Here is a 14,628-nt window from a genome sequence, read left to right as displayed (position 1 = left end):
AGATGAAGAGTGACTTGATGTCCTCGACCCTCTTCTCCACCACTCTGCAGTCCATGTAGGTTGAAGGCCACATCAGTGGGCGGCTGCTTGACCACCTCCCCATGCAACCCAAAGGCAAAGAGCTGAGGGTCGTAGAGCGTGGTGCCATACAGCTCCTCTGCACGTGGAGCTTCTAGAAGGTCTTGTCCAAGAGTCAGTCGGTGATGGTGACAAGGCCCACGACCTTGCGGTGGGTCTGGAAGTCGCTCCACCCATTCTTGGGCCAGTAGTGGTGCCTGTAGTGGATACAGAGTGCCCACTGGGAGTCGCACGGGCTGATCTGGCTCACCGAGGAGATTCACTTATAGATGCAAAAGAAATTCTCCTCTGAGATGATCCCCAACAGGTTGGACCACCACGGGGAGATTCTAGTTGTCTTCAGCACACTGCACATAGTAGGGATGCTCATGTTGCAGGCCCTGCTGAGAGGGGAGAGGAGACTGAGGTACACACTCTGCTGTGGGCATGCCAAGGGGCCCCTTCTTGGGGATGCGGGTGACCTGGTGTTATAGCAGCCATAAGGCAGGGAAGCCCAAGCAAAGCCAGGGGTACAGTTTGTCCTCAGCGTCTGCACATGGTTACCATAGCTCGGGTCACATTACCCAGCTTTTGGTCTAGGCTTCCAGACCCTGCAGAAAAGGGTCATTTCTTGTTTTCAGTTTCCAACACCTAGCCAGGCCCTGATGCAAAGTCAGTGCTCAAAACTGCTGAATAAAGGAATGAACAAAGGAACTGCTTTCCCCACCCCCCCTTCAGCAGAATATAAAGAAAAGAACCACAGTGGGATCAAAAGATCTGGATTTCAACTCCAATTTACTTGAACTCCTAAGCTGCAGGATAATGGATAAGAAAACTTTCCTTGGGGAGGAGGGTACAGTTCTGTGGCAGAGCCCATGTTTAGCATGTATGAGGCCCTGGGCTCAATCTCCAGTACCTCTATTAAAAAAAAAGAAACAAATAAATAAACCTAATTACCCCACATCAAATATTAATTTTTTTAATTCAAAATTTCAAAAAAGACCTTGCAATTGACACAACATTGGAAACTTGACTATACTTATATTAAAAAAAAATTCCTTGCCTTAGAAGAATATATCTGAATTATGGAAGTTTGCAAATGTAAAATGCCTAGGGTACAATCTGCATAAAAAGTGGGGGACTGTACACATTTACTATCCCTCCTTTATGAGCTATATTTCCTTTGGGGGGGTTATAACCTCTGAGAGCTAAATTTCTCAGATTAAAAAAAGAAAACATTACCTGATTCTCAGTACTGCTGAAGAATCAGATAACCCTGTGAAAGCATCTAACCCACAGAGTTTACTCAATAAATGTTTGTTGAATGAATGAATAAACATGCAAGTGAATGCTGCCCCTGCCACAGACCATCACAATGGTACTGCCTAGAAACCCTTAGCCCACGTTCCACCTGACTCTAAATTAACCATGTGGTTGACCTGGGCAGGCCTGTGTGCTTCTCTAAACCCCAATTTATTCACAAATAGAAATGGGAGTAATAACACAAACCTCAAAGGGTTAGTGAGTCAATAACAAATTGTACTACAATTTTGCAAGATGGAATCATGAAAGAAAATTGGGCAAAGAGTCCATAGGCTCTCTCCATATTATCTCTTACAACTGCATGGGAATCTACTTTACATCTCAAAATAAAAAGTCCAATTTTGTTAAAGAGGATATTGAGATTAAATGAGCTCACTGTCTTAAATAAGGAACACACAGTACAAATAGGACAATGCACAGCCCATGAGATACACTTAGTAAACGGTCCCACCGAGCCCACTGGTCGCTCCAACTCCAGAGCACAAGGATGGGTCATCATGGCCAGAGGCCACTGCACCTGAAGCTAACAAAGCTAATGGTCACCACTTCCAAGAGCCCCTGCCTCCACCCTAGGTCTAATTTTGTATTTGTAACTTTCTTTTCTTATACTTAAATAGGAATACCCAATTGCATAGCCTTCAGGTCACCAAAACCTGACCACGGAAATCATGACAGCAGCCATCCCCAGTGAAACAATAAAATTAAAAGCCATATCCACAAGAAGTCTGTGTAATTCTAATGGCAGTAACTTCATCCTGGACTGAGAGGAAGAGGACTGGGGAGGAGGAGGAAACTGGGGCCCCCAGACCCAGGGCCACCTGTCCTATGATGGAATTTGGTCTCAACCCACACACTCCAGGAAATTCAAATTACACATAGACAGAGTGCTATGAACAAGATTTTTTTTTTTTTAAAGAAACCCCTGATTCTCTAACAGGTCAGGTTTCTACTGAGACACAAATGGCTTATGTGTGTATTGTTTCACGAAAACCTAAAATAATATCACTCCAACTTGACACATGAAGAAACGGAGGAAAAGAGAGGTTTATCACATTGTGCAAGATTAGAGAGAGGCCACGTCAGAGGCTGTATTTAAATCCAAGCCCCTGCTCCAGTTCTCACACTAGAAAGTGTGACATACTGCCCCCATCCTGCCCCCTCCCTGCAATAAATCTCTTAAGTCTTTTCTGTGCTACCTGGAAAGAACCAAAGTCACATTAACTTTCCAGAAAGAGCTGTGTCACCCCTTGGAGGACGTATCAAAATCTGAAGAATTAGGGTTGGAGCAGAGATTTGAGTTCTCTGTTTCTCAAAAGGAGACATGGGTTTAAAAGAAACCAAAAAGCACTTCTCTTGTCTAAGCCCTCATTGTGCAGAGAAGGAAACGGAGGCTCAGAAGAGATGAGGAAGGGCCTTATTTACAAATCTTGCCTCAGCGCAGCACCAAGCCAGCCCTGGGCACTGCTGGGGAAGGACGTGGGAGGCCCTGGAGAATGAGTGTTAGAAAAAGGAAAGAGAAGAAGCATACAAGCCCTCTACACCGTCGTACCATGCAGTTCCACCAAATTATCCAGTATGGGAGCCGCCAACATTAAGGTGGGCTAAACAACTTATAGAAACCTGGAAGTCTCAACTACAGTGGAAATTCCAACTTTTATATGGTTTTTCCCAGTTCAGGCATGAGCTCAGCGGGAGCTCTGTGCCAGGCACTACACGAGTCCTGGAGTTCTCCCAAATACAGATCTCTATGAACACGTGTGCAAACCACATGAAGGACCACCAGAAGAAAAACGCCCACAGATAAGTTGGAATTACTGAAAATGAAGGCAGCTAACCAGCATATATTACTAGCAAAAAGGATGTTGCTAGAAATACTCATGGACATAGCAAACTGTGATTAGCAAGTGGGAAAGGGGGAGGGACAGTTTAGGAGTTTAGTATGTTCAGATACACATCACTATATATAAAATAAATAAATGACAAGGACCTACTGTATAGCACAGGGAACTATGTTCAATTTCTTGAAATGAGCTTTACTGAAAACAATCTGAAAAATGTACACGTACATATGCATATATATAACTGAATCTCTACTGTACACCTGAAACTAACATTGTAAACTGATTACACTTTAATAAAAAATAAGAATTTTAAAAATAAATAAATAAATAAAAGAACACTGTAATCCCCTTAGCTGTAGGTGGTGGAGAACACTGGTTGCAAGTACCAAGTCCACTCGATCACTCCAGCAATGGCTGTCACTCTTTCTGACCATCATGGAGTCAATTGGCTTCACTGAGATTACTTTTCTCTTTCGTGAAAAGCTACAGTTGCAACCAACGATATATATAATCTCATTATTTACAGACCCAACAAATTAGTGCAGACTTTCCATAGGCCAGGCTCTGGACAGATGAAAGATAGGGTCCCAGATACATTTATGGGTAGAAAAAGTTTATGCCATAAAGACATTAATTCTTCCTGTTCTGATATATAGATTCAATGCAATTCTGATTAGAATTCCTACCAGAATTTTATGGAATGTAGCAAGTTAATTTAGGATCAGAAACAGCCAGGAAACTTCTTTAGAACCACCACTGGGGAGGGGTGGATAGATCATTCATTTCCACTGTTCTTTCTGAAGTGATGAAAACGTTCTGGAATAATAATGGTTGCACCACTGTGAATATACTAAAAGCCGCTGAATTGTACCATTTAAATGGGTGGACCTCACAGTGTGTGAACAATATCGCAATAAAGCTGTTCTACGAAAAAATATTTCTGGACCACTATTTTTCCCTCTATATTACTAGTCTGCCCCACAATTTTAGAAAAACTAAAAAACAAAACCAAACAAAAATTTGCCAGGAGATCTTTAGGACTGCAATATTCCTGGGTCTCCAAAATGCCTCTGATGGTGATGCCCCTGTTAACACACACTAGTTGGGCTGGACTAGTTAAGGACTATATCTTTTTAAAATCCGACGGTCACATGTTTCACCCTGGGAGACCGGAGGATGGAGAATGTCACAGCCTCATGTCCTCATCTCTTTTTTTTTGTTTTTGTTTTTGTTTTTGTTTTTGGAGTAGAGAAAGATTTTACTGCAGGGCCAAACAAGGAGAACAGTGGCTCGTGCTCAAAAACCCTGAACTCTCTGATGGTTTTTGAGGTGAATTTTTTTCTTTTTTTTTTAATAGGGTAAAGTTTTTAACAGGCAAAATGAGGCTTGAGGGCTTCCAGGTGTGTGACTTTCTTCTGACTACTTGGTGGTAGGTAATAGGGCCGTGTTCCAGGAATCTCGTGCTCAGCCTGAAGTTACCATCCTCCACCTGGGTGGGGGCCTTAGCTCCTGCAGAACAACTCAAACATATTAAGTATAGCCCTTCCCCTACTCCTCAGCTCATTTTTAAGTGAACCAAGCCCTGCTTTCAACACTGTGATCACGCTCACTACAAAAACACGTGACATCAACAAACACCACCATCCTAACACCAGAAAAAGTATTAAGGGTATTTACCTGGGGCAGAAACACTGAGGGAGGAGAAAGAAGCATGCTCAGCGTTGGCGCTCTCTTTTCCCAAGTCTCTGCCAGGAGAAGCTGGGCTTTACAGCCAGAGGATCTCAGCCCCAGGGAACAGCGTCCACGCCACTGAGCTGGACCTCGGGGACAGGGAAAGGGAGAGGAGTGCAGTCTAGGGGTGGCGGGGCAGGGAAAGTGGCGGGGGGCGCGGGCTGCAGCCCCGCTCAGAGGCCAGTCGCAGCCACTGTCCCCGCCCCCGCCCGGCTCCGCAGATCCCGCCGGCCCGGGACGCAGGCCGCCCAGGGGCGGGGCGGGGTCTGCGGCCTAGGAGAGGAAGCCCGGGAGGAGGGGACTCGCGGCGGGAGAGCGGAAGGGGGCGCCGGCCGCAGACTGAGGGGAGCCCGGCTGGGGCGAGAGGTGGCAGGTGCGGGCCGCGGTATGGACGGTGGTGGCCATGTCCCCTGCAGGTGCGTGCCCGGCCCTGGACAGGTGTGGCCTGGGCGCCGGTGCAGGTGGCGCAGGCAGAGGGGGCTGGCGCGAGCCCCTCAGCTGGACACTCGCTGACTCGAGCCCTCGCAGGCTGTGACACGCGGACCCCCTTCCCCAGAGCCCCCAACCTTCCACTTACACAGCCGGAGCCCCCGACCCGGGGCAGGAGACAAAGGCCTACCGGGCGACAGAGCCGAGCAGCCACTGGGACTGATCCCTGGCTCGGAGCTGGAGTTTCGGGCCCGCGGTCCAGCTGGCATCCAAACGTGGGCATGCGCGGGAGGGCCAGCGATCCGCTCTGGGCTCTGGGTTCTGTGAGATACACTGGGGAATCGAGGGAGGGAGAAGATGGGAGGGGGAGAAGATGGGAGGAGTAGGAGCGGAAGCAAAAAGTGGAGGGAGAGAGATGGATGGAGGAGGAGCAAGGAGAAGCGAGAGCTCTAGAGGGAGAAGGGGGAGGGGAGTAGCAGAGATGAAGAGTAAAAGCTTTACCTTCAAGGGCACCCCGAAGGAGGCACCAGTCCTGCCTCCATGCCCTTCTCTAGCCCCTCAAGGCCAGAAGCTCAAATTTCACCTCCCTGGTCAAGCCCTCCAGCCAAGGCCCTGCAGAACCCCAACAGGGATCACACCTGTTGCCCCCAAGAGGAGCTGGGCTTCCTGTTGCTCCCGGAACCAAACACCCACAGGCGTTGTCGCTTAGAACTACCTTCAGAAGAGTATAAATTCCCCTTTTACAGGCTGGGAAACTGAGGCAGGCATGATCTTTGCCTTAGCTGCACTGTCCCAGGTGTTGGGCTGGCAGGGAGCGGGAGGTACAAGTTCAGAGACCCAGACAGAGCAGACAGCCCGAGTGTCCGTGCATAGTCCCCATCTCTCCTGGGTAAGCCACTTTCCACCCTAGTGGAACAATGAAGGGCTCACAGTAGGTCCCTGGGTGTGGGAGAGCTGTCCTCAGTTCCAGTGCCCAGCTTGCTATGTAGATAGGAGTGTTCTCGAGTCCAAACTCATTCTCCTCAATGCAGGACAGGCCAATAAATCAGGAGACCAGCTGTTGGGGCATGGAATAGCTAGTTTCTGTAGACCTAGATGGCAAACTAATGTCCTGGAAAACCATCTCCCCAAGTCAGAATTCAGGCTCCTTTCCTACTTGCTTGGTTGTTGCAAACTTCTTGGTATAGGAATTTTTTTGTTTTTAGAATTCTTTGTTGTTGCAGCTGTCCACCTGGGTCAGATGCCTGTAAACCTCCAACAAAACAAATGTTATTTTCTATTCTGCAACTTGTTATCTTTATATGAATGGAAAAATGTTAATATCCTTAAAGGTCAGAGCCTTCAGAATAGGCTCTCCTATCTATTTCAGGCTCTAGGCAACATTGTTTTACAGAAGGTGCAGAACCAGCAAGACTAAGCCTCGGAAACAGAGCACAGGGTTAAAGTCAAAGGAACAGATCTAATACAGAGTCTGATTTGTTCTTTGCTATTATCGAGGCAGAAGCCACTTGAGGATTTAAATCATTTTAGGTTAAAAATAAGTAAAACTTTAAAGGAATTTACATACATAGGTTGAAATGTGCATAAAATATTTGGAAAAGCTCACAAAATATTGTAAACAGTGACATCTCCAGGGAGGGCTGAGAGAACAAAGGATGAGGGAAACCTTCCCCTTGTGTATTTTTGTGCTGTTTGAATTTTTTTTTTTACCATATGCATGGGTTTCTTTTTCAGTTAAAAAAAAGTGTAATGGAGGGAAGGAGTAACTAGCTCAGCAAGTACAGCAGCCATGGAAAACTGAGCCGTCACTTTTGCTTTAAGCCAGGAAGCATTTATTAACTCTCTCCTATGTGCCCAGTGTTGTTTTATGACTTCATTTATTATGTATATTTTTTATAAAATAATATCATGCTATCCCTGACCCCTGCCCAGGGGAGCTGGTGGAAAACCAATTGAGTTTTTATTGAGTTGTTTTGCAAGGAGTATAAATGAGTTATAAACAGAACACATCTTCAGGGCAAACCAGGTGGAATGGGTTTCCAGCAGGCCAGACAGCTAGGAAGGGTTTTCAACAGAGATGCCTAGAGGCTGAGAGAGAAAGCCTCCAGGGCCCCACAAAAAGCTGCCCAAAGTGGTTTCTCCATGGCACTATTGTAATAGGAAAGAACAAATCTGACTCCATATTACATCTTTTTCTTTGACTTTAACCCTGTGCTCTGTTTCCGAGGCTTAGTCTTGTTGGTTCTGCACCTTTTATAAAACAATGTTGCCTAGAGCCTGAAATATACGGGAGAACCTATTCTGAAGGCTCTGACCTTTAAGGATATTAACACTTTTCCATTCTTATAAAGATAACATGTTGCAGAACAGAAAATAACATTTGTTTTGTTGGAGGTTTACAGGGATCTGACCCAGGTGGACAGCTGCAACAACAAAGGATTCTAACAACAAAGGATTCCTACACCAAGATGTTTGCAAAAACCAAGCACACCCCCTTCCCCTTTTTAATATAAAAGGAGCCTGAATTGTGACTAGGGGAAGATGCTTCTCCAGGACAATTACTCTGCCATCTCCTCAGTCAGCTGGCTCTCCAATTAAAGACGCTCTTTCTTGCCACAAAACGTGGTCTTCCAATTTATTGGCCTGTCCTGCAGTGAGCAGAATGAGTTTGGACTCAGTAACACAACCAAACATTGAAAGTATTCATTTGGTATATTAAATGACTTGCTGCTGCTGGTCTTTCTTCCTGACATTTTCTTTTCTTGACCACTCCTGCTATGTTTATGAAAAATCTGTCAGTCTGCTCTTGTGGACACATTTACATCTCTAGCCACTACCCTTCCAGATAAGAACTGATGTCACCAAAATTGCTAAGAGATATTACATGGTCAGAAAAGACCAGAAGTGTGTACTGGCTGATGTTCAGGAGCAGGCTGGGACACCTGACAAGATGTCAGAAGCATGGATAGACAGCTGGGCACCAAAGGAGAAGCTTCTAAGCCTCCATGAAGGACTTGCTGGATAAGAAGGAAAAGTCCCAGATTGTAGATCTGATTCCACCATGAGCTTCCTGGGTGAGGCTCGGCAAGTGATTTAAGTTCTCTAGACCCGTGCTGTGCAACATGTGAGCCACCAGCCACATGAAGAATTATGAAGTTATTCTGTAGCCAGGCAGAATTATAAATAAACATTTTACAGCAAAGGCTCACCACGTATGATGTTTAGAAACATTAGTGGTTTTCTTGCCCTAACAGGTTATTTCTGTATGTCTAGCTTTCTGTGGTTTGTAACGCCCGTGACTAATGAGTCCCTTATAGTGAGGTATTTTGAAGTTATAAGTTACTGGACACAGTACCGTCATATCACAGTTGAAAAAAAAGACCCACATAAGCCAGGCCATTTGATTTAGTAATTATGAGCAGGGTCTCCGGGGCCAGCCTGCCTGAGTATAAATTCTCACTCTGCCTCTGGAGGGTTCTGTGTGAATCTTGGAGAAATTTTTATTATTGTTGTTGTTGTTGTTGTTGTTGTTGTTGTTGTTGTTGTTATTTCACTTATTTGTGCCTCTTTTTTCTGACCTTTTAATGGTGAGGAATATGTAGACTCTATCTCCTACTGTGCTGGCAGGATTAAGTGATTTAACGTCTGTGCTGCCCACTTCCCTGGGTTTCAGCATTCTCCAGGCAATCAGTTTCAAACCCGGAGGCATTCTCCACTGTCTTAGTCAGTCTGGGATGCTGTAAAAAATTACCATGGGTCAGGTGGCTTAAACAACCAGCATATTCCTCAAGTTTTGGAGGCTGAGACATTCAAGATCAAGGTATCTGGGAGAGGATTGCCTTCATGGCTTGAAGATGGCTGTCTTCCCACTATCTTCATGGGGTGGAGAGCAGACAGAAGCAAGCACTCTGGGGCCCCTTATAAGTGCCCTAATCCCATTCATGAGGGCTCTACTCTCTTGACCTCATTTTATCCTACTAATCACCTCCCAAAGGCCCCGCCTCCCAATACCATCACCCTGGGAGATGGGGTTTCGACGTATGGATTTTGAGGGGATGCAAACATTCAGTCCACACATCGGCTAACTCTCCCCAACATGCAGTCATCAAACCTGTAGCTAATTTCAAAGTAATGTTTATATCTCTCTGCCCATTTCCATTCCTACATCCACTAACACTGAAGCCCTGTTAGATTTTATTCCTTATTTTTCTGGTAGAGATTTAATTGATTCCTCTACTGCAATGCTCTCCTCACTCCAAACAGTCTGCTTAACAGCCCTGCCAGGTAGGTCTTCCTTAAAACACCTTCCCACATCACCGGGTTGTTTTTTAGGTGTAAATGTCAGAATCCTCTCCACACCCCATCCTAGACCTTTAATCCCTTACACTACCGCCCACTATGTTATTTTTCTATTACCACTGTAACAAATTTCCATAAGCTTAATAGCTTAAACCAGCACAGATTTATCACCTTATGGCTGTGGAGGTCAGAGATCCAACACAGTTCTCATTGGGCTAAATTCAAGGTACCAGCAGGGTGCCTTCCTTCTAGAGGGTCTAGAAGAAAATGTTTCCTTGTTTGTTTTTTTTTCCAGTTTCCAGAGGTCACTCACCTTCCTTAGCTTATGCCCCACGACTTCCTTCATCTTCATAGCCAGCAGCCTTTCTGAACATCGCTCCATGGCTGCACCTCCCTCTGATCCTAAACTCAGATGGGAAATGTCCTATGATTGTAAAGACCCCTGTGATTACACTGGGCCCACCTGGAAAATCCAGGCTACTCTCCCTATCACCTCATCTCAGGATCCCCTTGTCCCACCCCACTCAGGCATTATGTATGTGTCTGTGACACTCACCTTGGGTAACATTTCCTCTCGTGAGCAATTAAATGTTCAAGATACTTAGTCTTTCCACATTCAGTACGTCTGGTGAGATTATACAAATCCTGTTTATTTGTAACTTGGCACTAATCTTTAACAACGTATTATGGGTTTAAAAGGCTAATAGCCAATTTTGAAGGAAAATCCTCTAAGATTTTTTAAGATTTTTGTCCTAAAATGCCTGTCATCCCTTTTACTGTCTACAGTAACATGTCACAGGTGGCTTCCCTGTGGGGGTGGGGGACACATTGTTTTGCCACCACAGTCCCTTCATTCACACCAACATGCTGGTCTCCTAACAGAGGATCTATGCTCCCAGCTTTGCTCACTTCCTCCTCCTTTCCATTGACCATCCTGTTCCCACCAGCTTCCTTCGTTCAGCACATCAGGATTTCATGACCACATTCTTCTCTAAATGGAATGGATATTGTGCATCTAACGTCTAATAATTGTTCTCAGTGTATACGCACACACTCACCTACGTGTCTCCCCATCCATCTCTTTATTTTCCTGGAATCTTCCAGAGGAATCCGTTCCATGATGATGATGATGATGATGATGATACTGACAGTGATGACAGGGGCCTCTCAAGGATTCTGATAAAGAGAGAATCAATGAAGAGAGGGAATCATTGCAAAATTGCCCCAGAAACAGGTTAAAGGTAAATAACTGTTATAGTGTTTAATGAAATCGACTAAAATTTAACTATTTTTAAAACTTTGTATCACTGTATTTTAAATTTTAAGGGGAATTTTCATTCACCACTAACCAAGATTTGAATTTAGGACCAAAATCTAAGAGGACTTCTATCTTCTAACAAATTGTCCACTAGCCTTTTATACACGTGATTCTTAAAAAAAAAAAAAAAAAAAAAAGGTTAGTGCTGGGCTGCAAATAAGTAGGATTCATATAATTTCACCAGACACACTGAATGTGGAAAGACTAAGGAAGAAAAACAAAAAGCCATTCAAAATGTCTTCAGACTTACATTGCACACAGGAGAACACGTTAGCCAAGGTGTCACATCAACATGACGCCTGGGTGGGACGGGGAAGCTGATCTTCCTCATCAGACATTTATGCTGATTTGTTAGATGCCAACACAGTATCCTCATTGGATTTGCTTCTAATAATTATGGAACAGTTTAGGCTCTACCAAAAGCAGACTAAATATTTTCCCCTGCCGCCAAATCTCTGGACTGAATGTCCCCACAAGAGGGACATGATTATATTTCACAGGAAACTCTTCCTGAGAAACAACAGGCTTTTTGAGGGCAGAACTACTGGTCCTCCAGGGAGGGCTGGAGGAGGGATCGAGGGGACACTGGAAATCCAGGAGGAGTCAGTTCAGATAGTGCTGCTCAAGTAGCCAAAGGCATCCTACCAAAAGTTTCATGAGTGAAGGAGCCTGTGAACTCTGAGCAGGTTGTTAAGACACAGCAGTACATAACTAGCATCACAAGTCATTTGTAGCATGTTTTGATATTTGGAAAATAATTAGCCCATTGCTCTTTGAAAATGCAGCAGTAGCAATAGAAATAATAAACACTGAGCTGTCTTGGAGATAACAAACAATAAACAATTCTAAATCTGCAGGATTCCTTGACAAGATGCAAGCGATGAGCTAGATGTGTGCTGCAGATACCTCTTACTGCAGGGCTCACTCCTGCAAAGCACAGAACTAGTTTTCTCAGCAGACAGATGGAACCAAGTCAAGATTTCTAATCTTGAGAGGTTTACTATATGGCAGGAAAGATCAGACAAATAAATACAGCTAAATATGAATAAATGCAATCAAATATTATGAAGTGTGTATGGAGCACAGAAGAAGAAAAATACTTTTCACCTGGGATCTAGAGAAACTTCTTCAGAAAATGCAGCTTTGAAGATGGCCAAAGACATGGGTGGAAGTTTGGCAGAACAGGACGTAAGGAATTTAAAAACTAATTTTAAAATTCATATAAAAATGTAAAAAAATCGCAAATATCCGAAACAACTTTGAACAAGAAAAAATTTGAAGACTTACACTATCTGATTTTCAGACTTTTTAAAATAAAGTTACAGTAATCAGATAGTATGGTATTGTTGTAAAACAGGAAAATAGAATAATGGAACAGAATAGAATGTTCTGAACTAAACCAACACTTAGATGGGCAATTGAATCTCAGTAAGGATGCAGTGGAGAAAGGATCTTTTCAACAAGTCGTGCTAGAACAATTACATATCCATATGCAAAAAGAGAAAAATGAAATTTGACCCATACCTCACAAAATACAGAAAAATTAATTCAAAATGGATCATAGATCTTAATAGGAAATCCAAAACTATGAAAACAGCTAGGAGGAAAAGCATAGGCTTAAGCAATATGACCTTGGGTTTGGCAAACATTTCTTTGCTATGACACCAAAAGTATAATCTGTTTTAAAAAGTAACTGATTTAGTGAACTTTATCAAAATGAAGACTCTTCAAAGCTCTTCAAAACACTGCTAAGCGAATAAAAAGACAAGCCATAGAGAGAAACTATTTGCGCCACCTTACCGGCACCCTGACTCACCGCGCCCGCCCCCCAGCAGCAAGCTCACCTGAAGACGGGCGTCCGGCTTCTTGGGCAGCAGAGGCCGCCCCCAGGCCACGCCGCGGTGTGGAGCGGAGCAAACTGCCGACTCCCGGGCGGCGGGCCCGCTACCCACGTTGCCTCCGCACCCCAATTGCACTGCCCCGCTCCCCTCCTCAGCAAGCTGAGTGGGACAGGTGTGTCAGGCGACCTGGGGCAGCTGAGGCCGCTCCCAGGCCCGGCCTCGGGGAGACGGGAGCTAATCCACCATCTTGCCAGGGGCAGTGCTACTCCGCTGCCGCTGCCGCTGCCGCTGCCGCTGCCGCCCCCCCCCCCCCAAGCCCCCCTGACCCAACAGCCCCGCCTCCCAGGAGAAGCTCACCTGGAGTCGACTGCCGGTAATCTCCTGCGGCCAAGGCCGCCTCCAGGACCAGGCTGGGCCCCGGGGAAGAGAAGGAAACAAACACCGGCTTGCCTGGGCAGCGCCCTCCCGCCGCGCCTCCACCCTAAACACTCACACCCCGCCTCCAGGGGTCAGGCTGACTTCGAGGAGGTGCACAATCCTTCTATCTGGGCACGATCCTGAGCACCTCCCTGCACCCCTACACACTGCACTCCCTGCGCACATCAACTGCCGCAACCTCCACAGCCCGTGCACCCTGGCACAACTTTCACCTTCACCACTCGAAAAATACAAACCCCTGCCCCCCTGCATGTCCCACACACCACCTCTTGGGCCTGTGGCAGAGCCTCTGTCATTGCACCAGCGTGCAGGGACTCATATCCTTGCCAGTACATGATGCATCAGTGGACCTCTGGGGTTGCCTGCCAGAAAGTATATGTTCCCTGCCACTAGGCTGGGCCACTAGGGTGATCTCTGTGACGTCTCCCAGGACGGGCTCAGAGATGCTGTTCTCTGGGAAGAGAGGAGTTGAAACCGCTCTTGAGGGCAGAGCTGTGCTCACCAGGCCGTCCACGCTTCATGTTTTACACAGGGCTTCGGAGAAGAGAAATGGATCCAGCCAAGTAAGACGGGCCTGCTGTGCGCCAACCTCAGTCCTGGGCTCTGAGGCAGACAAACTGGCTCCCACCCTCAGGGCCCAGTTTGGGCACCTGAATGGCCCCTTGGAGGCATCCCATCAGTTCTCAGGAAGAAGTCTGGCTGCTCCCACCCCATGGCCCTCCCTCCCACTGTGCTGGCCTCAGGAAGTTTCCTTATTTGGGGAAGAAGGCAGCCCACCCCCTACCCCACCCCTCACCGTGCTCTCACCCAGGCTGGTGCTCTCTCTGCCCTTCAGAGTCTGGAAAGCCATCCCTCTTCAGTTATGTCTCTTCTGAGATGGACTTGCTTCCGCTATATTCTAGGCGAGGATGCAACGTGGGATTGCCCTGGGTAAGAGAATCAAAATAAATAGTTTCTTCTGTGAGACTTTCTGTTTATCTACTTGGGCTGGGCTGTGTGTAGTTTGCAACAGCTATTGGTGTGAGAGGCTAAAGCCGCCTGTGTGTCCTTGTTTTCATCTCCCCGCTGTCTTTGGGTTTTCCCTAGACACTCCTGAGACATTTACTTCTTTTAGTTTTATTCCTGTTATTACACAGGGGCCCTACTGACATGGAGGTGAGGCGATGGGGTGGTGGGACAGAGGGGAGCATCTGTAGTCCTGCGATTAGTTCTCATTGAGCCTGTGCCCTGAGCTGTGACCTCCACTAGTGTGTCTCTTTCCCCCAGCCCAATTTGGGTGACACAGAAGGGTTTCCCTTCCCCCAGGTTGGTTAGGCTCTGGTAAAATAATTTCTCATTAAAAAAACAAACA

General features: G+C 46.0%; 1 protein-coding gene across 14 annotated transcripts in view; it reads right to left on the bottom strand.

The window, feature by feature from the left end:
- LOC116662134 overlaps positions 1-14,628 on the bottom strand; it is a 382,983-nt gene that overhangs the window by 343,768 nt on the left and 24,587 nt on the right. Inside the window, exons 1-6 of one of the 14 annotated variants that reach the window (XM_032475452.1) lie at positions 12,843-13,134; positions 10,739-10,856; positions 9,994-10,082; positions 5,572-5,830; positions 4,899-5,041; positions 27-461 (exon numbers count right to left, since the gene is read on the bottom strand). In XM_032475452.1, the coding sequence (XP_032331343.1) occupies positions 408-461; positions 4,899-5,041; positions 5,572-5,830; positions 9,994-10,082; positions 10,739-10,799 (606 nt within the window). In that variant the 5' untranslated portion in view covers positions 10,800-10,856; positions 12,843-13,134 and the 3' untranslated portion in view covers positions 27-407. The other 13 variants (XM_032475453.1, XM_032475454.1, XR_004318118.1 and 10 more) reach the window with 13 other exon arrangements.

The sequence above is a fragment of the Camelus ferus genome, chromosome X (genome assembly GCF_009834535.1).
Source record: "Camelus ferus isolate YT-003-E chromosome X, BCGSAC_Cfer_1.0, whole genome shotgun sequence".
NCBI lineage: Eukaryota > Metazoa > Chordata > Mammalia > Artiodactyla > Camelidae > Camelus > Camelus ferus.
Note: the sequence above shows the minus strand (reverse complement) of the source record. Positions and strands in the feature narration are given on the sequence as shown.